The sequence below is a fragment of the Panthera pardus genome, unplaced genomic scaffold (assembly GCF_024362965.1).
Source record: "Panthera pardus isolate Hobbes unplaced genomic scaffold, ASM2436296v1 HiC_scaffold_1, whole genome shotgun sequence".
In the NCBI taxonomy this organism is placed as follows: Eukaryota; Metazoa; Chordata; class Mammalia; order Carnivora; family Felidae; genus Panthera; species Panthera pardus.
The window spans coordinates 76,713,878-76,737,046 of NW_026526654.1; the positions used below are offsets into that span (position 1 = coordinate 76,713,878).

At 38.4% G+C, this 23,169-nt stretch overlaps 1 protein-coding gene across 9 annotated transcripts in view; it reads right to left on the bottom strand.

The window, feature by feature from the left end:
• Window positions 1-23,169, bottom strand: part of NBEA (neurobeachin) — a 678,493-nt gene that overhangs the window by 52,507 nt on the left and 602,817 nt on the right. For all 9 annotated transcript variants that reach the window (XM_053900309.1, XM_053900303.1, XM_053900292.1 and 6 more), the window contains one exon: window positions 10,998-11,150. In XM_053900309.1, coding sequence (XP_053756284.1) covers window positions 10,998-11,150 — 153 coding nt within the window. The remainder of the gene's footprint in view (window positions 1-10,997; window positions 11,151-23,169) is intronic.

Consider the following 23,169-nt stretch of genomic DNA (forward strand, 5'->3'; position numbering starts at 1 on the left):
CTGCTCAAACTCTAAGATGACAAAAGGCACTAAATGTTCTACCCCATCCCATTTCTGCTGCTCTATCCATCACCATTATACATTTACAGGACCTGTCCCCCCTACCATTTACTTGCCTCTGTAAGCCTAGAGAAATCTTAGGGAAAATGGTCACAGTCAGAAGTTGCAGAAAGAGACTACTGGCTCCAACTTAAAAATACACCCAGAATTGGGGTGCCTGAGTGGCTTGGTCGGTTGATTTCAGCTCAGGTCATGATCCCAAGGTTGTGGGATTGGAGCCCAAGCTCAGTGTGGAGCCTGCTTAACATTCTTTGTCTCTATCCCTTTTCCCCTCTCCCCCACTCACGTTCTCTCTCTCTAAAATGAAAATTAAAAATTAAAAACAAAACCACTAAAAAAACCCCACCCAGAATTGATCAATTTCTTACTACCTTCACTGCTACCACCCTGGTCCAAGCCACCATCATCTCTCACAATACTTGCTAACAGATACGCCTGATTCTACCCTGTGCCTCAACAGTTCACTCCCAACACTGCAGCCAGAACAATCCTTTCAAAATGTAAGTAAGATCATGGCACTCTTCTGCTCCAAAGCACTGTGATGGCTTTCCATTTCACTCAGAGTGAAAACTCAAAGTGCTTACAGTGGCCTTCAAAGCCTTCTGTGATCTGACCTCGGTCCTGCTCAGTCTTGTACTAGGTGCCCCCTTCCTGCTCACTCCCCCCTGGCTCCTTGGTTTCCAAGGGAAGCACATCCCTGCCACAGGGCCTTTGCTCCAGATGGTCCTTCTGCCTGCAATGGTCTTTCCCCAAGACAGTCACTTGATCCACTCCCTCACCTCCTTCCAGTCTTAATGCAAATCTCACTGAGGGGATCCTGACCACCAATCTGTGTATTCCTGATCCCTTTACCTTCCAATGCCTCTTTTTTCCATACTATTTATTACTTTCTCACATACTACATATTTTACCTATTTATTTACTATTTTGTTGTCTGTCTGCCTTCGATCAATAGTAAGCTGTATGAGGGCAGGGATCTTTGTCTGTTTCACTGGTATACTCCAACCACATAAAACAGCATCTGGAACACTCATATCTGTTGAATGAATGGATGATAGCCTCTATCAGCATTTGCTGTGACTGCACGTTTACTTGTCTGTGCTCCTAACTAGAGTGGGAGCTCCTGAAGGCCACTCGCTGTGTTGCTCATGATAGAGTTTCCAGAGCCTAGAGCAGTATGAACTGTGTAACAGGCCCTCAATGACTGGGATAAAGAAAGAATTTCTCTAATTTAGCTTGCTTTTGAGTAGGGTCCCTGTTCAATGCTTCTTTGTGTTTTCCATAATGCCTTACTCAGAGCTGGCTCTCCGTGAAGGTTTATGGAATAGGCAGATCCCCAGTTATAGATAGAAAGACACTGAAACTCCAAGAGATTAAGGGTGACTTATTTGTCCAAGGTGTCACAGCTAACAGGGGCCAGAGCATGCACGCAAACACATGACATCTAGCTCAGTATTCTGAGTTGCTGCAAAACACCTCCAAAAATTCTCATTTACTACAAATTCTTCTTTGAACAGGGCGTTTTTTCTTAGCATAAAAATATACCCAAATGCAAACTGTTACCTATCAAAAAGAGACTTTTTTCTTTAAAACATGAAGATCTTATAAAGGAGGTAATACAGCAAAAGTGAAACGACATTCAGTTCTCTTTCTCTGCCTCAGTGCACGTCGTACTGCTGCTCAGACTGAGAACGTTCTACATGTGGTCCGGGAGCACCAGGGACCTGTGGGTTGAGGGCTGGATGAGATTATCAGTGCACATCCGTGAAAGGCCTTTTTCTAAAACAAATTTTAAAAAAGGGCAGATTATGATTGATGAACCTAGCATTAGGGTAATGTTATCAGAGATACTTTCTATTTCTGTCCTTTGTGGAGAGGTCAGATTATAATCATGTTAGAACTGAACACAGTGCTTTATTAATGTTTCATGAGTGAGTTGTAATCAGACTAGCTGGGTGTGGGTAAATTAAACCAATTCTTGACGTATGAACTCAATGCATTCAGAATTTATTGAAATATCTACTCAAAGTGTCTATATTGCTTTTCCAGCTTTTCCAATGAGGCCAAAATTTGAATTTCACAGTTTGGTAAAACACAATCCTTGTCACTATATTTACAAGGTATAAACAACTCTAATTAATTATATATGTTATCTCCCATAACTAGAACACCGATTAACTAAAAAAAAAATACATCCTTAAAACTTAAAGTACCATTTCACTTTTAAAAAATTAAAATTTAGATGCCTATCTAAAAATTTCCACACATAAAAACTTCTACAAATACATCAAATACCTTTCCAATTGCTGCTGTGAGAGAATAAAAACTGATTTATGGTCAATGACGTCATCCCTTTTTATAATATTACTTTTGCCTTCTTTGCCTTGAATTCCTGAATGACATCTTGAAAGAAGGAGGAGGATGTGCTCATGGGTACAGAATACTAATCCTCACGAAGAAATGAACGTTTTTTACCACCCTGAATGTCATTTCTTTGGGATATATGACATTTTCATTTTATACTGTAGGCTTAGGACAAAGAACTCCTTCAAATAACTGAAGATAATCCCAGCCCAAATTATAAATATACTGGAGCACATTTTCTCTAAACCTATTTCATAAGAACTAAATCCTACATGAGCTACCCAGCTGGTACAAAGTCAGAAACTTTTAACGTTACAAAACAATATAAAAGAATGAGGGCTGTGTTCATGGAATTTGTGGGAAATTTAAACCCTTCTATATTTTCTGTTATAACTCAGGCTTTGTATATTAGGGAAATATTCATCCAATAACTATTCCTTCAGTAAAAGAGAGAGAGAGAGAGAGAGAGAGAGAGAGAGGCACATGATTGATTAAATTTCCTACTGTTAACACAGATGCCTGACATTGTTTCTGAATGACATCAGTGCGATCATTTCCCAGCAGTACGATGGGGAAATGGACCAGAAGCTGGAGCAAAGTCAACTAAGAACAGGATACTGTGAAGAAAAACTGCAAGCTGAAGGAAAACAGCGCAGGAGACAGTGAGGGAGGAGAGCAGACACACGCTACTTTTCAAAAGACGTCCTTTGCTTGCTCTGATGTCTAGGACTGTTCTTCTAAGAGGCAGCTCTCTCCGGCTGCCCATTAGCTCTAATTCTGATGCAACCAAGAGTGGCGGCTATGGATGCAGAGCCTAGGTGATGCCATGGTAGCTTTCCCTTCCTAGTCTTCAGGGTCCCTTCTAGGGAAACCCAGGGAAAGACAACAGGAAGAATAAACACTTCCCAAGCCACCTGTTCTGTGCTAGCAGGCACTTCCTACACACGGTTGATTGAACCTGACCCTGCATTCTGGTGCTGCACGGAACCAAGACAGGGGCAGTTGGATTTCCCCAAATATGCGGGATTTTGGGTAAAGCCTTTCACTCCATGGAGTAAAGATTTAGTTCAAAAGTCTTACCTGACTCATTAATGGCTACAAGATAACAGGGATTTGGCTTAGAATAAAGAAAAACCCCAGTGCCTTGCTTCTTTCACTTCTTCACAAAAACAAGTTGGAACTTGTTGTTCTAATAAAAATGTACTATATAATACATATAAACAATAATATGTTATATGTCAACTATATCTCAATGAAAAAAGGAACTGCAAAAATTACTATGCGTTTCTGAAAATGTTTTAAGACATTTTCAGAAATGCACAAGTATTTATCCCTCATCTTTTAGTCAGTTATAAAACTTAATTGTTTTGAATACGTGAGTACATCTTTGAGGGACAGTTAATTCACCACATTATATGCAATCTTTATAGTTCCTAGTATGTTGTATGAACTTGGCTTGATGACATTCTTGTGGCTTGATAAATACACGTATTTATCAATGTAATTATCAACGTATTTACATTGATAGTAAATAGTGAGATTTATTTTAAAGAAGCACTATATTTTGTCTGGAAGTTTGTTCAGCAGCACTTGAGCTGATAGAAAGACAAGATATAAGAGGTATGTAAACAGAAGTCAGGTAATTCATTATAGCAACTGGTAAGTTTAGTATCAGGATTAAAATGTTTCTTGTAGTTTTATTTATAGGCAACAGAAGTACTCTGAGCAATTATAAATATAAAATAATTTATTACTCAAAATTTATACTTATAAATTTTGCTCTTTCTTGAAGTAAGAGGGAAAATCTATTTTAGACTCTAACTTGTCTTTATAATGTTACAATCATTTCTCAAGCTGTATCTTTCTTTTTTAAAAAAAATTTTTTTTAACGTTTAGTTATTTTTGAGACAGAGAGAGACAGAGCATGAATGGGGGAGGGTCAGAGAGAGAGAGAGAGAGAGAGAGAGACAGAATCTGAAATAGGCTCCAGGCTCTGAGCTGTCAGCACAGAGCCCAACGCAGGGCTCGAACTCACGAACCGCAAGATCATGACCTGAGCCGGTCGGCCGCTTAACTGACTGAGCCACCCAGGCGCCCCAAGCTGTATCTTTCTTTTTTTTAAGTTTTTAAAAAATGTATATTTATTCTTGAGAGAGAGAGATAGAGCATGTGTGTGTGTGAGCGGTGGAGGGGTGGAGAGAGAGACAGAGAGAAAGAGAGAGAAAGAGAGAGAGAGAGAGAGAGAGAGAGAATCCTAAACAGGCTCTGAACTGCAGAGCCGGACTCAGAGCTCAAACTCACAAACCATGAGATCATGACCTGAGCCAAAATGAAGAGTTGGACGCTTAACCCACTGAGGCACCCAGGTGCCCCTCAGGCTGTATCTTTCAATGAAAAATCCTAATTCTCTTTGATGAATAATCCTAATTCTCTTAAGATCCAAATGATATGAAACCATTTGGTGAGAATCAGGTATTTCTCAGGAAAAGAGACTTTTTAAAAAATCTTATGTGGTGATCACATGAACAATTCAATTAAATAATTAAATTAAAACTCAATTTTAAGTCTCAGTCAAAATTAGGTGTTTGGCAGTCTTCCATGCATAGATATAATTAGTTTGCAAATAACAAATAAGCTCTATTCCAAAGTTCCTTTATAAGGTGGTGTTTGGAATAGATATTGCAGGGGAAACAGTATTAGTCTAATCTGCTTTGGTTGTCAAGTCGATCTATAAAGCCGTATTTAATTAAATATACAGCTGACATTTCAGAGACTATCAGTGGGTCCAGGAGACACGACATTCAGAGTTCCAATCTGCAATGCTAGGTATGGTAAGTATAAAAAGCACTTGGGTGAGTCATGTAGCCTTCCCGGGTCTTCGTCTCCTTATTGAAATACAGATCTGTTCCAGCTCTAAAATCCTGTGTGTGCCTCTAAAGTTTACATTTCCTCCATCTGCAGAGCTAAAGAGTCTTCTTCCGCTCACAACTGCTGCACTCTAAGCAGAGGTCTCGCCCGCTGGAAAGGGAGCCTCACAGGGTAAGGGCTCGGGGAGAAAGAGGTAGAAATGAGATCTCAGAAAGTCAGATCTACATGGCTGTTGGGGCCAGAACATCCTGCTGGTTTTGGTTCAATGCTCACTCATTTCTTTCTTTTCTTCCACTGACCCCAAGGTACTGATTCTTGTTAGAAGACACGTTTCTTTCCCTTCTCCCTTTCCACAGCTCCTTAAATCATCATTTTATCCTGAGCACTGTGGGTAGTAACACGGCCACTTTGATAAGTAGGTGATATCTGGGCAAGGTCATTTACCTCTCTGGGTTTCAAGATAATTCCTAAAAGACTGTTTGAGGATTAAAAGAATAATGTATTTGAAGGTCTAGCAAGTATCCGACAAAGAATAAACACTCCAAAATGGCACAGGGTATAAGGACTATCACTGCCATTATTGAATCTTGGTCAACCTTCCTATTGGGATGACTCAGGACCATCACTGGGCTACAGAGTAAGGTGACTAAGATTAGTGTATGTATATCCCGATTTGCAGCAGTTGTGAGCAGTGAGTCTTAGAATGAGGACAGTAGAGGAAAACATGTAAGCAGCTACACCAGAGAAGTCAGGAGAATGTCGTAGGCTACTAGCCATAGAGCTAGCTGTAGGCAGGGGTGTAAACTGGGCACCGTGTATAATAACATTCCACTTTACTAAAGGCAGAATTTTGTCATTTCATGTTTTGGTACATTTCTACACTGGAAGTGATCAAACAATGACCAATAAAAGCTGAGGCAGAAGATACAGTCACTCTACCAAAGCTACAAAGTATACATTTCCTCCAGGGCCTCAATTAGCATTTGACTGACTCATTGATCATGAGGCTTTGATACATTTGATTAACCGGTTTTGCAGACGGGAGATTTTAAACAACACACTTGAATTGGTATGGCTATAAAGGGAAGTGTGCTGATAGCTCACAATTTACAGAAGAAAATATAAAAAGAATATAGAAGTATATCCTTCATACAACAACAATGGGTACTCATAATAAAGAGAAGAAGTTTCTTCTTTTGTATAAGAGGATAGGGAGCGAAGGAGTGATTAAGTTTAGAAAAAACAAGTCTGCAAAAAAGTTTTCACTATAAAAATCTAGAAACTTATTTTATCTGGAATGTTTATTCAGTTGGATTATATTACTACCCATCATATTAGATGAATGAAGCCTCGTGATTTTTTAAAATATTTACTTATTTTTGAGACAGTGCAAGAGACAGCGTGCAAGCAATGGAGGGGAAGACAGAGGGAGACACAGAATCGGAAGCAGGCTCCAGGCTCTAAGCTGTCAGCACAGAGCCCGATGTGGGGCTTGAACTCACGAACTGTGAGACCATGACCTGAGCCGAAGTCGGACACTTAACTGACTGAGCCACCCAGGCGCCCCAGAAGCCTCATGATTTTTATGCAAAGTTAGTCAAGAGTGTATGGTCTTATCCAGTTTATATCAATACTAATTACCTGATGGTTTCGTATCCATAATAATTCTCTTTCCCTGTATTCAAGACATTCTGTGTATGATGCTACCTTGAGGATTTGCTTTTAGAAGCACAGATGCCTTTTCTTTTTTCAGTTAGGCATATCATTAATAAAATTATTAATTCTGTAGGCATTTCACTAATGAGGAGCACAAAGGTTGTATCTGTAATGAGTCACTACTTAATGTTTTATTAAAATACATGTAAGATGTTTCAGCATCTAAAAAGCACGTGAAAAGACAGTCAACATCGTTAGTCACTAGAAAAATGGAAATTAAACCATAATGAGATTTTATTTCCCATCCACTAGAATGGTTATAATAAAAAACAGGCGATAACAAGTGTCGGTGAAGATGTGGAAGGACTGAAACAGGCACCCGTTGTTAGTGGGAACCTAAGATGGCACAGACCCTTTGCAAAATAGGTAAGTTCTTGGAAGTCAGACATAAATTTCCATGACTCAACAATCCTACTCTAGGTATACATCCCAAAGCAATGAAAACATGTGTCCACATAGAGACTGATACAGGAGTGTTCAGAGCAGCATTGCTTACAACAGCCCCAAAGTGGAAACAGCCCAAACGTTCAACTGATGAATGCATCAACGAAACCTGGAGTGCCGTTATGAAAAAGAGCCAAGTACTGACACGGGCTGCAACATGGATTAATCTCAAAAACTATGCCGAGTGAAAGAAGTCAAACACAAAAGAACACGTATTAATCAGTTCCATTTATATAAAATGTCCAGAAAAGGCAAACTTGTGGAGATAGAAAACAGATTAATGGTTGCCTAGGGCTGGAGGTGGGTATAGAGAGTGACTGAAAATAGGCACAGGATCCTTCTGGGATGATGGAGATGTTCTAAAATTAGATTGTGGGGATGGTCACACCACTCTGTAAATCTACTAAAAATCATTCAATTGTACACTGAAAGCAAATGCATTTTATGATAATGATTTAAAAAAAAACACTTATAAAGTATGTCTCCACATTTCACAGGTGAGAAATGGGAAGGCCATAGATGCTCATTTACCCAGGGCAATGAGGCTAGGAAACAGCAGAGCCCAGGTTCAAGAGCAGGAAATTATTAAACTCTAAGTCACACTCTTTCCAATATGGTATTCATTATTAGCACCCACATGAAAGGTTCTGTTTAATCAGTTGGGTGCGATCGTGTGAACAAGAGAAAAATCTGGTCCAACAATTTTTGGCTACTTTATTCGCCTGAATGGAGGATTCGTTCAATTTAACTAGTCTGGACATAACAGACCACATATTGAAATCATTGACATTATTACTCCTATATGATTCAATCATTCACCCAGCAAATATTTACTGAGCAACTACTTTGCGTCAGGCACAGCTCTGGGCTCCACAAGTGTATTGTGGAATGCTGTGGCTGAGAGCTACTGATATGTAGCAGTTTCTAGGGTTGAATTTGTGGATCCCGTATCCTTACACTGACATTACTGGCAGCATTCAAGTATGTAAGGGTAGTATGGAAATGGATGGCCAATTCTAAAAATAAGTATAGATTTTAGAAATATAATGCATCATAGAAGTATAAATCCTTCACATTCAAAATACAAACTGAAGAAATAATCTGTTATTCAAGGAGGTGCATGAAATAACCCCATGTATCTGGAAGTACCAATTTATAGGTTGAAAAGTGTCAGAAATCATATCTACAAATTACAAAATACATGATATTCCCTCAAAGGGGGAGACCAGATTGCAGATAATATATACAAAGAGTACTTTTAAACACAGGACTACCACATGAGCAACAGTTTTCTAAAATAAAATATATTAAAAGTAAAATATTTCTTTAAATTTTTTTTAAGTTTCTTTAGGAGAGAGAGAACGCAGGGAAGGGACAGAAAGAAAGGGAGAGGCAGAGAGAACCCCAAGCAGGCTCTGCACCAGCAGCACTGAGCCCAACGTAGGGTTCGAAGTCACGAACCGTGAGATCATGACCCGAGCTGAAATCAAGAGTTGGACACTTAACCGACAGAGCCACCCAGGCAGCCCAAAAGTAAAATATTTCTTTAAAAAATTTTTTTTAACGTTTTATTTTATTTTTGTGTGAGAGAGAGAGACAGAGTGCGAGTGGGGAAGGGGCAGAGAGACAGAGGAAGGCAGAATCTGAAGCAGGCTCCAGGCAGAGCCCCACATGGGGCTCAAACCCATGAACTGCGAGATCATGACCTAAGCTGAGGTTGGATACTTAACCGATTGAGCCACTCAGGTGCCCTGGTAAAATATTTCTTAAAGAAAGAAAATATATGCAGTGCCTGGGTGCCTTAGTCAGTTAAGTGTCTGACTTCGGCCTAGCTCATGATCTCACACAGTTCACGGGTTCGATCCCCACATCAGGCTCTGTGCTGACAGCTCAGAGCCTGGAACCTGCTTCAGATTCTGTGTCTCCCTCTCTCTCTGCCCCTCCCCTGCTCACACACCCTCTCTCTCTCAAAAATAAATAAACATTAAAAAAAGAAAAAAAGAAAATATAGCTCCAAATTGAGGGGATCATGTGACTGACAGTGAAGTCCACAAAAAAGAGAGAGAAAGAGAGACATACACATACAAAATCAGGGGGTAGAGGCAGGAACCACATATAATCTGATCCTGTTTATGTGAAATGTCCAGAATAAGTAAATGTGTAGAGACAGAAAGTAGGTTAGTAGTGCATAGGGTTGGCTGGGGAAAATGGTGGAAGATACTGAAGGTTCTGGGTTTATTTATGGGGTGATAAAAATGTACATAATTGATTGTGGTGATGTTTGCACAACTCTGTAAAAAAATTAAAATCCATTTATTTTTTTATGTTATGTGGGTGAACTGTACAGGAAGTGAATTCTATCTGCCTGACATATGTGAATTATGTGTCTTACTAAAAGAATGGACTAAGGAATATGTGAACTCCATTGCAAATGTGGACTTTATTTGGATTCTGATTCATATAAATAAGGTGTAAAAGCAAAATAAAATACATTTATAAGACAGTTGGAAAAAATTGGGAGTGAGTGAAACAGGGTTAAAAAAATATTTTGGGGGGGTGCCACCTGGGTGGCTCAGTCAGTTAAGCATCTGACTCTGGTTTCTGCTCAGGTCATGATCTCATGGTTTGTGAGTTCAAGCCCCGCATTGGGCTCTGCACTGACAGCACAGAGCCTGCTTGGGATTCTCTCTCTCCCTCTCTTGCTGCCCCTCCCCCGCTCATGCTGCCCCTGTCTCCCCCCAAAAATAAATAATAAATAAACTTAAAAATATTAAAAAGTATATACATATTTTGGGTCACTGGCTTTTTTAGTATAATTCCTCACTTTACCAAGAATAATAGTACACTAGGGAGGTTGTTTGGTAAAGTAGTTCATTTCCATATATCATAGCCACATTGAGATGAAAATCTCCTTAAATAATGGATAAAAATATACCAAAAGCTATAAAGGTCCCACATGCAAACATTCTATTTATACATTTTTTTCCTATTTACACATTTTCTATCTGAACAACCAGGTATCTGTCCTATAGATTTAAAAAAGTAATGATACTTTCAATCTATGAATGCTCACTAGATGTTCTCTTAAAGACAAGTATATTATATTTTAAGGTATGTTTCATAACTTATAATTTCCTGCATGCAAATATATTCTCAATGTAAATTATTTGCTTTTTAATATTTTAGGAGTCAAAAAGGAGTACAGATTTAGCCGGTAGACAAAAATAAGAAATGGCCATTTATTTCAAGCATTTTAGAATATCTTATATTAGTCAACAGATGCTCATCTGATTATCTTCTCCTAAGGGAGCAAATATAACTGAATTACCATTCCTTTATTAGTCTTCATGAAAGGAAAATCCACTCCACAATAAAGAACGATGTCAAAAGACAATAGTAAAATGCTTGCCTTTTCTTCCTTAAAATTTTAACCTTGTGTTTACAGACATTAAAAGACAATTTGCTAAATAGTTAGAAACAAAATAAAACGACAGAGTATTTTCACTTCTTGAGGACTGTTCAAGCAAAAACAAAATCTCTCTTACCATCCTGTTGATCCGTACAAAGTCTTCAGGTTTTTTTGCCCAAGGGGGAAGACCAACGTCATTTACCACAATTTCATCTTCTCTAACTCCAAGATTGTATCCATTACTGTTGACAAACATCTCTGGTAGGTAATAGAACTCTGGAATTAGTTCCTGCCAGGAAGAAAAATGTGACATATTAAATCACTTTAAAAGTGAGTTGAATAAAACTATTATAACTTGTTAACTATAAACCGAATTAAATTCTTTCTGTAAATCCAATAGTTTATTATTTAATTCAATTCTGTATTTGATTTTCTTTAGCTGAGAGGAAGAGAAGGAAGAGAGGTGAAGAAAGGAGAAGAGCAATATTTTTCTTGAACATTTTATTTGATAATTTATGTTTATAAAACTTTCAATCTTATCTTGCTACAATTAGTTAAAAGGGTTACAGAATCAACAATAGTTCCTAGTAGTATTATTAAACAAATATGTAAAGCTATATCTATAAGTCTATGACGCTCAACAACCTTTTCTGAATATTATTAATACTCAAATTAAAAAAAAGTTGTTGCCAATAATGGTTAAAAATCATGTAATATCTTCTACTTTTCTTTTTGATCACACTGTCAATTATACTACATATTTTTTTATAAAATGATTCATAGTTTTATTTTATAATTTGGCACAATGAATTACTTTTGTACCTATCGCTAAGCACAATGAAGAGATGATATACAACATGACAATAAGTTTTAAATGTTTAACACATGGCACCTGAATGGTAACTTCTTAATAAACTGGCTGCAAAGACATCTTGTGTTATTTGTATATAAAGATGGCGTGAACAACACGATTCAAGCAAACTCGTGTTTGCTGCACAATGTCTAATATGAGGTTTATGTTCCTTTAGAGTAAATCAGATATGGACATGAACTGTTTTTATGACCCTAGAAATGTTTTTTTGTTGTCAGTTTTTTAAGTAACTGGGAGAAAATGCAAACAAAACCAAAAAAACATAAACCACTGTAGTTTTTATGTACACCATCTGTATCATAAACAACAACAACAACAATCTTTTCAAATATCAAGATGAAGGTTAAATTAACCTTATATCGTGAAAAGCATAAGGACATTTATTTATGTAATATGATCTACACTGATAATGTAGTACCTGAAATTCAACTCTTCCTGTGGTCTTCTCTAGAGATTCATAGAAAAATTAAAAAAACAAAGAAACAAAAATCCCAAAACACCAGACGCTGATATCTTCAAATAAATCAAATTATTAACTTTCTAAGAACAGCATACACAAAAGCTTTCTCTTTATGGGTTCTCCTGCGGAAATCAACATTTGTCTATTATGGCCTAAGTAGGTGTTTATCTTAGTAATGCTCTGTGAGAATTTGATTATTATCCATTCTGATGATGATAAATGTGAGCTGTAAAAAACATAAAACATAATAAAGTTTGGGTACAGGGCACTGCGACAGGTACAAGGGAAGAAAAAAGTGAACAAGACATGGTTTTATTTCAAGTAATTTATAATCTGCTCTGTGGGGTAAATACACAAACAGATGGTTGTAATACACAATAATAACCGCTCGAGAGGAGTAGAAACCAAGTACAAGGAAGCACAGAGGAGAAGGAAGACAACGCAGGGCAAGTCAGGAGAGACTTCACTCGAGACCAGACAGTTGAATTTGGCTCTGGCTAAGATAAAGGCAGGGGGAGGGGGTAGGGGACCATCAGGAAGTATAATCAAGAAGGGGTAAGGACTGAGTGTGGGTGGAGAATAGGACATATTGGGGGGGTAGGTGAAGATGGGGGAGGTGGGATGGTAAGAGTTATATGAAGCCAGATGATGAAGTTTTATGCCAAGCTAAGCTGTTTGGATCTTGTGTTATTGGGCAGATTTGTTTTGTAACAAGACATTGGTGGCAACATAAAGGATGGACTGCAGAGGACAGAGACTGGGCATCTGTGCATATGTGGAGAGAAGGGGAACCAGAAGCAGCAAGCAGAACAGGAGGGAAGGGGGAAGGGCAAGTGTGACTTGTGGTGACTGTGGGACTTCAGCAGGGAGGGTAACCTGTGACAGAGGTGAGGATGGGCCTGCAAAGAACAGAGGGAATTAGGTGGTTCACACTGCAAGACAGTCATTCATTAACAACAAACTACACAACTTCAAGGCCACAAGAAAGTGTGGGGAAGGAGAATTATGGTGAAATTAACATAAATTAATGTACATTTTCAGTGAACTGTATGTAAAAGGGGAAACTGAGAAGGGGCTGAAAAAAAAACTAACAGGTAAACAAACATCCTATTTGCAAATCGTGATACAGTTTAGTTAGTGGGTAACATAAGAGCTAAACACTGATTCAGAAATATTCTATCAGCAATGACTGTAATCAGCTGATTTCTGGACTGGGTACACACTGATGGTGTATATTATATTGCTTTGAAGGAGCAATCTGGTAAAGGTGTGTGATTACTGATTAGAAGGTAGAAGCAAAGCGTCATTACCATTCTCATTGATCTGTATGCAACCAGAAGTGCATAATCATTATGATCTGATGTTTCTAAAATGCAAAGGTTGAAACTCTGTCCTCTATGCTGGTATTAGGAGGCGGAGTCTTTGGAAGGTAATTAGAATTAGATGTGGAGCCCTCAGGAATGGGAGTAGCGTCCTGAAAGGGGTCTTGAGGGAGCCTGTCTCTTGGCCACGTGAAGACACAGCAAGACAATGGCTGTCTGGGAACCAGGAAGCAGGTGCTCACCAGACACTGAACCTGACCATGTGGGCACCTTAGCTTTGGACCTCCAGCCTCTACAACTGTGAGAAATACACTTCTGTTCTTTATAAGTTCCCTAGCTTATGGTAAAAATATAGCTGTCGGAGCTGACCAAAACAATTATTAACTTCTCATTTCAATGCATTAAGATAAAACTTAACGATATTCTTTTGATCTTACTCTCGCAGTTTGGCAAAACACGGACAATTAGTAAAGGATGTAGAAAAAGTTAAGAATATGGCTGTTTGGGCATTACCCATTCTCTATCTGACATGGAACAGCAATAGCGTTCCAAAAGGGGGAAAGGAATGTAAGATCACGCAGTCGCTCTCGCTCTCTCTGCAGGGTGATTTATATGTACTAGACTCACATAAGTCAGGGATTTCCCTTACTGCCTTTCATCAGTTATTTGTGTTCATGTCTTATCTCCAGAACTAGACTATATAAGCTTCTTTGAGGACAGAGAGATATAGCCACATGGATAAAGCAACATAAATTTATTTTTTATTTAAACAGCCCAAAGAGTCTTAATTTATCTTCACCTGTCTTGGTGCTTCGTAATGTTTTCCAAATATATTATTTCCATTTTTCCCCCCTGTGGTTTAGGGTCACATAAACTGTCTGGTTATTATTAACCTATTTACCACTATAATACTATTTTCCTGAATGTCATTAAACTAGATTCACAAAGGCAACAAAGCCCAAGGATTTTATATTAATAACAGTTTGGGCAAAGCGGCTTTTCAAGCCTGATATTACAAGGTTTATATTTTGTTGATCCCTCGTAGCTCTTGGTGTTATACTTTATATGTAGCAGGTGCTCATTAAATATTAAGCTATTGATGAAGATATTAGGTAAAGTTATTTTCATATCACTAGAAATCTTCTGGGGAATATGCAGATGGTTGGAGGAATGCCTCAAGATTGGAAAGGAGCCAGTGAAGGACTTTATTAAATAAAAGAAGGATGAACCCCCAAAATAACATTTGTACCCTTTGAGGGGCAGTGTTTGCAGCTTAGAAAACATGATCTTGCTTAGCTTAGTTATGTATAAGAGGTTTAGCAGCATAAAAGTGTTCACTTTAAAATACAGAAAAATTTCATTGTAAAGTTGCTGACAAAATTGTACCCCAAATACAGAAGTGGAAGAAACAAGACCTACTTCATTTTAATTTAAACTCTCTGGCATAAGAAGGGGCTTAAAAGCTGGCTGCCACCAAGGAGAAGCAGTGAAGCAGGGCCAAGAAAGTTCTGCCCTGATGGTTACACAGGAAGTCAGGAGGACGAGTTAAGTATTCCATCAGGAACATTCAGGGAAGGCAAGGCCAGTTATATGAAAAGGTAGCATTACTAGGGCCTTCCAGATGATCCTTCCAGACCATCCCTTCAAGAAGGCCGTGTCCTCCACTCCAGTCCCCATCTGAACCACCAGACTGTGATCACTAATTAGGGTGTTCACCGAGATGCTGGACTAAGCTGTTAGAAGCCTGATTTGAGGGTTTGAAGAGTGGAAGAAATGCTTTCAGATTTCGAATAGAGGGAACAGTCACAGACAGACACATTTTTAAGGCAGATATAAAGAAATCCCTGGAGCTCAGCTTAATTGCGAGGCCCCTAAAAGCTTCAAAAGACCAGAGCTATATGTGACTGAGCCTGAAGTCCTGAGCTGGGGAGGTTTGGGGATTTTTGTTTGTTTGTTTGTTTTTTTCCCGAAGGGGAAGGTAGAGAGTGAACTCACGAAGTCTAGGGAGAAGTTGCTAAAGCAGCAGAGTGAGTGTAAATGTTTATGTCTCCATTTAATTTTTAATTTTTAAAATTAAAAGACTAAAAAATACCTTGTTTCAAATAGCATTTTTTTTTTTAATTTTTTTTTTTTTCAACATTTTTTATTTTATTTTTGGGACAGAGAGAGACAGAGCATGAAGGGGGGAGGGGCAGAGAGAGAGGGAGACACAGAATCGGAAACAGGCTCCAGGCTCCGAGCCATCAGCCCAGAGCCTGACGCGGGGCTCGAACTCACGGACCGCGAGATCGTGACCTGGCTGAAGTCGGACGCTTAACCGACTGCGCCACCCAGGCGCCCCTCAAATAGCATTTTTAAATGTAATGTTAGCATATAAATGCAGGACAATAGTATATAATTTATATTCACGTGTATATAATTTAGAAGGTTTGATTATTAAAAAAGAAAAACCTAAAGAATAAGAAGGGTTTCATCTCTGAGACTCAGCTGTTATATCCAAGAAGATGGCCATGATTGTATCTTGGCTTCAAGACAAGAAATCAGCTGAAATGTTACCTCTGGTCGTTCAATCTTAAAACAGCAGGCAGAATTTATTTGTACCATACTATATCTTGGTACTGCTGTAAGTGCTTTACATATATTTTCTTAATCTTGGCAAAATTTCATGAGATAGGTATTCCCATTCTTCCCACTTTTTAGACATGAAAACTGAGGCAAAGAGAAGGTAAGTAATTTGCTACTGATTACAGTGGAAATAGGTGGTGAAGCCAGAAATCAAAATCAAACACTTTAAATCCAGGGTCTCTGCTCATATATTCTCTATTTTGCCTTCTGAAGCAGCAACCCAGTCACTCTGTAGGGACTTCATTCTGTTTTGATTTTCTGCATAGCGATGCTGATTTTCTTTATATATATATATATGGCTCCTGTGTCCCACTATACTGGGACTCCCATGACGGTAGGAATCATTGTCCAGTTTGCTCTCTGGTTCACACCACTCAATTGGTAGGAATGGTGCCTAGTACATAATAGATACTCAATACAAATGTGTGAGATAAAAAAATGAATCAATTATTGCTACATGTTTATCATCTCCTGAATTTCAGGCATGAAAGAGTGATAAAAACAATATTGAAGGCCTGGTTTTCAGGCTGGTTGGTTAATGCAGGGGTACTTAGGATGACCAGTTAGTTGAAGATAAGGGGGAAAAGGGGTGGGCAGGCAGTTTGGGGATTATCTTTTCTTCTAGCAAGGAAGTGTTACTTTATGTGCATCAGGATCAAGTAGATCTGAGTCTAAATCTGGACTTCCTGCTAGTTGGGTAAGTTTCTTAACCTTTTGGAAAAAAAAATCAGTTTCTTCAATATGCAAAATTGTGATGACAATAGCAATTAACTCACAGGGTAGATGTGAGGATTAAATGGGGACAGTGTGTAAAACAATGCATTTAATAGCTTTATGCAAAATATATTATAGAGACTATTTATTCTATCAACTTTTTTTCCATGCAGATCAAAAATATTGCTGCTGAGTTTGCCCCAGTACCAAAGCACATACTGTAACCAGTAACAAAGCTGTCACTTTGGGTGTTTGTTTGAATGCATACCTATGTAGACAATTCAGATGACTAAAATGTTTTTATCAAACATACAATCTTGTATCTTACCTACTAGCCTAATCAGACATATTTTTATAAGTTATTTGCACTTCAGATTTTCGTTTTGTCTAAATGCACCATCAGATTGAACTGAACGGTATAAACCAAACTAGAACTTCTAATTTCTTAAAATTAGTTGCTTGTAGAACTTTTTCAAAGACCTCTCCATGTCCTCTGTGTCCTCTTTGGCATTTCCACTTTCCCATTCATCCCATAAAATGGTGGAGTCTACTTTTTCTCCCTTGGAATATGGGCAGGCACATTTCGACACACAGAATGTGAAAAAATGACACTGTAGGGCTTCTAGAGAACCCTAAGACCTCAGAGGCCCTGTAACTTCTGTTTTTATCCACTTAGAAGCTGACCATCACAGAAAGTAGTGTGGCCCCCTTGCTGGAGTGATCGTAGAAAGGGACAGACATGTGTGGACAGTCCGAGCTATTCCAGCAAGCTCAGATGGGCGACGGAATATGTGCGTGAAGCCACGATGGGTTCTGTGGCCCGGCCCTTTCCCTCCAGCTGTTGCCGTGGAGCACAGCGGTGAGCAATCCTTGCTGGGCCTTAACTCCAAATGCATAACTGTCAACAAATAAATACTTGCTGTGGTTTTAAAACGAAGTTTTGGGGTGCTTTGTTCCACAGTAATAGATAACGGAAACTGAAATTGATGCCTGGGAGTGGAGCGCGAAGTAATAAAAACTCAAACATGGCACTGGCATCAGGACCAGGAAGGAGACAGAGGCTGTGAAGGCCATGAGGACACTGGGTAGAGTCTGGAAGATCAATCAGCAAGCAGGAGAAAAGCAACCGGTGTTACGTGGTGGTGGAAAATTAACAAGACTGTTTCTTGCAATAATTTCAAAAATAAGAGAAAAAGTATCTAATGAACTTGTGCTCTGGTTTAGGAGATTTGCAGGCAGGATGCTGAAAGTGGCCACTGGCTTCTTTGACTGGTCTATGGATAAGGTATTCTGAGCTAAGGAAGAAACAGCTCAGTTTTAAAGCAATATTTAGGGGAGATATAAGGGCCTAGGACAATGTATTCTGCTGCCAAAAGATTCTCAAAATAAGAAACAGGTTCAGAACAAAGGTCCATTACAAAGTGCTGCAAATCAAATATGGCCAGAGGGGAAAGGGCGTGACTGTATCCCACCTTATACCCGAGCTCAGCAAAATTCAAGGTGGTGGAGTGTAGACCAATTAATTCGGCTACACAGAGGGATTCTAAGAATCTTAAGGGCATTATTAAATAGCATCTTAACTCATGTGCAGAAGTAGAAAGGATCCTATCTCAAAATGAGTTTTGAGTGAAAGCTTTTTCCTAATAATGAACTATAATTTGATATATACCAAGTGCACAGAATTTTAAAGGAGGCTGAAGGTGACCTGGTCCCAACTTTCTATAATCATTTAGAGAAAGCCACTGAGCTGCAAACAAGGGCTATCTCTTATGGAAAAGAAAACTGATTCAGAGGGCGAAGCCAAGTCCCCAGAGGACCCATCCCCACAGTCTAGGAAACTGACCACACATGCCTGGCTGCAATCCCTATGAACCAGCCACTGCTATGTAACTCCCACATCCCCTCCTTTGGAACAGAGTCTGTTGAGGTTCACCTGTTTCTGACTCACCATCATATGCTGAGTGTACATGGGACAGAAAAGCTGTATTTCTAGTTTCCAGGTATCCTAATTAGGAATTTCTCCACCTTAGCTGTATCTGGACCTAATATAGACCATGAGATACGAGATTTTGAGCCTGATGTAGCTAACAAGCTGAGTATATTTTGCAGTTAGGAGGAATGTGAACTGTGATCGGAGAGAGGACCTTAGTAGACTGTTTGCAGAGATGGTCACAAAAATCCTTCTAACCACCATGTCTTCTTGTAATGTGACTTCACTACTTATCTCACCAGGAAGCAAAGTTCATTTGGGCTCGTCCTGTGACTTGTTTTGACCAACAGAATGCTATAGGGGTAACACTAAGTGACTTTTTTTATTTTTAAGTTTATTTATTTATTTTGAAAGAGAGAAAGAGAAAAAGAGAGAGAGAGAGAGAAAGAGAGAGAGAGAGACAGTGCAAGTGGGGGAGGGGCAGAGAGAGGGGAGTGTAGAGAGAATCCCAAGCAGGCTCCATGCTGTCAGCACAGAACCCAATATGAGGCTTGAACTCAGGAACCATGAGATCATGACCTGACCTGAAATCAAGAGTTGGACGCTTAAGTGACTGAGTCACCTAGGTGCCCAACACTATTGGAGTTTTAAGCCTAGGCATGAAGTAGCCTTGCAGTTCCCATTTTTTTCAACCTTTTGGTAGCAACCCCCATGGAAAAAAGTGTGATTTTCTTAGAAAGACTATGTAAAGAAAGAGGACCAGCCGGGCCCTAGCTGTTCCAGCCATTCTTGCTAAAGCAACAGATAAGTGAGTAAAGTCAGCTTGAATCCTCCAGACCCAGACAAGCCGCCCCAGTTGACCCCAGGTGAACCAGAGACAAGCTGTACATGACGAACCCTATTCTGACTGCAGAACTCTGGGGAAATAAAGGGTTGTAAGTTTTTTTTTTTAAGGCACCAAGGTTTGGGGTGTTTTGTTACACAGCAATAAATAATTAAAGTAAACCTTGATGGACCAATTATCCCAAACTAGTTAAAGCGGTTGGATGTGGTTATATGATCATATGCAGGAAAATCACGGCAGCCTGCTATCCAATGAATACACACTGCAAAGAACTGAATAGACCTCAGTGCTACTTCTGGCTTCCTCCTTCCCCACTGTGTGAACTTAGGCAGGCCACTTAATATCTCTGAACCTTCTCTACAAAACAAGAATCGTGATAGCTATTTCACAGGGATGTTTTGAAGACTGTGTCAAATAACTAACAAAGAAGCATGTTTAAAAACTATGGAGAACCATTCAAAAAGAATGAACTCTACTATTGTAACTTCTAAGTGTGCTCCTTCAGAGGTACTTTAGGCACTATCTTGCCTACTTCACATAAAGGCTCTTCTGTTTACTCTCGTCCCCTTGATAGGTTTCTGTTAATCAGCTTCTCTTTAAGGAAAGAGTCCAAGTAGCTTAAGATTTCCTAAATGAAAAACAGTACAGAAAGACACCAAATATTACTCAAGAAATGGCAAGATGAATATTATAACAGGCATTATGTGTCTGTAAATGTGATTTCTGGTTTATTTTAACAGCTATACTAAAGCCCCGTGGTACAGTTAATAGTGTTATATGCATTCTGTCAATAATAAGAAAATATCCTCAAACACAATTTCTAATTTACAAGCTTATGACAAGTTCAAGCTGCTGAGAAATTGGACTTGAAAGTATGTCTTAGAGTGATAGAAGACCACTATTAACACTATCATAATTGTATACCTATTGCATCAAATCTGACATTTCAGTTTAATATATTTTGCTGAGAGAGCATACCATTATATGGCTTCCTAGAGAAATCAAATCCAACCCAGACGTTTTCACTTTTCTAATATAATTCACTGCAAGGTTTTAAAGCTGCCATCTCTTTTTTCCCTTTTTTTCAAAAGATTGATGCCCTGGCATCCGTTAATTCCACAAGAGCTCATAATGGGTCAATGAGTCAGTGGTGAGCACCTCCATTAACTGTATTAATTTACACTATGTCACCTTAATGACATTTTGTCACAGCTACCTTTTCTGACATCTACATAGCTATTCAAAAGTAATATAACAACTTTTGAAGGCATTAAGGAATCTTAGTGTAAGAACTCCAGTAAGTTGAATGTCATTGTTACCAAGACTACTATAGAAAAGGGAAATAAAATAAATGAATAAAAAACTAACTAGTCTGACTTAACTCAGGGGAACTGGCTCCTGAAAGGTCACTTCACCAACACTCCATCTCTGCCCAGCTTGTATTCATTATCACAGGAAGAGAATGATCTTAATAAAGAGGGACAGACTAAAGCCATCTACTCTATTCTAGTTCTTTCTTAAACGATTATCTAAGTAAATACAGCAGACATACTTTTCTTCACAAATGGAACTGCAGTTCCTTAAATTTATACCCAATGCTTTATTTAACAGCTTGGGGATAAGAAATCAAAAGCTTAGGTTTTTAACACCCAGTTAGAAAAGCTATTATTGCTCTTGGTAACATATTCTTCCCTGCTAAATGAAGTATTATTTTAGAGGGAAAAAAATACTGTGCGCTTTGATCAGTGTATCTAAACATGAATGTAGAAAACCTCAAGTTACTACCAGTATTACCAAAAAACTTCTCTAACTTTTCCTTGATGAGGACCCTCAAACTCTGACAGCTATAAATGGAAAGACTGATACATTTGGACACACACACACACACACACACACACGAAATACAGCACAACAAAAAGACTGAGAAAACATACTTGTAATGCAACTTGGTGCAATTTCAAAGATCTTTTTCAAATCAATAAGAAAAAGACATATGACCCAACTGAAAAATGGGAAAAGACTGGAGTAAGTTTACAGGTCAATAAATATATGCAAAATCCTCAGTTTCACTCATAATTAATGACATGCAAGCCCAAACAAAGACAACTCCATTTTCACTCACCGGATTAGCAAAAATTACACCATTTATTAAAATAGTGATGAGGGGGGCTGTGGGGAAGGAGGCATCCTCACACACTGCTCTAGGGAGTGAATTACCATCTTTGTGAATAATGCTTTGGCAATATCTTTCAAAATTAAAAATGTGTATAGCCATTTAGCCATTAATAGAAATTATCCTTTACATATATACCCAAAGTTCATCAAGATGACTTTGCAAGGGTGTTTACTACAGCCTTGTGTTTAACAGTAACAATCAGAGAGAAAGACAAGCTATCTATAAACAGGAGATTGTCAAAATAAATTATTGTGTATGTGCACAATGTTCAGCCTTTAAAAAGGAAGGATCTATATGGAAAAATATTCAGGGTACACTTATCATAAAATATGAAAGGGAATGGAAGGTGGGAAAATCCATGCAATGTCAACCTGGGGAAATGAGCTTGTTCTGAACTAATTAAGTCCAGGGTTGGGGGAATAGGTCCTGTTTGTATTCAGCACAGCTGCTTGAGGATAAAAAAAGAGAAAAACCTCCCCAGATAGTGATGGCCACTATCATTGGTGATGTGAGCCCCAGGAACCAAAGGAACACAATGGTAACAAAATGTATGCATTTCTTAAAAGTTCTACAACAGGAATAGGCTGGGAGAAATCCTAGCAGTTTTAAGCGGGAAAAGCCTGGTATGAACATTGGTCATCAGAGACTGACCTGTAACTTGGTGAGATATTTTTGGTGATAAGAAGCATCAATAAAGTTCTCAGGATAGAAAATAAGTCTAAAACTATGTAAATTAGAGTGATTAACTGATCTGTGAGTAGGTTTGTAAGGGTAGATCTTTGAATTAGGCTGAAAAGCCAATTTTCTTTTTTGTGATGATGTCTAATAAGAGTGAGCAGGCATTTTCACGTGAAAAAATCTGATACAATGTGGATACAGCTCCGAATTATCTTTGATAGCAATAAACAAAATGTATGGATTAGCTACACACTTGTTAGATCCATTTTGTTTGTTTTCCACTTTTGAAAAGAACTGAGCAAAGTTGTACTCATCCAGTTTTCTTACAGTTCCACAAGGTTGTAATTGCCTTGTTAAAAATGTTTGCAATAGATAAGCAAAAATATGAAAATTTTGACTTTAGTTCACTGCCTTTTGTTGGATTAAGACCTTAAGTGTAATAATACCATAATATTTTTTTTATCTAACAATATGAGTGGCAGTGATGGGGAAAAATCTGCCTTGAAGAAAGAGGGCTTAGGATAAGAAACACATATACCTATGCAATAACCTGATCATATCTCATTATCAGAGAAAAAAATGAGAGAACAAATGTATTTTATTGTTTTGAATATAACCTTTTTCTTTTCTTAAACAAAGCCTATGTAAATGAATAACAAATCTTTGTATTTAACAACAGTTAAGTAGT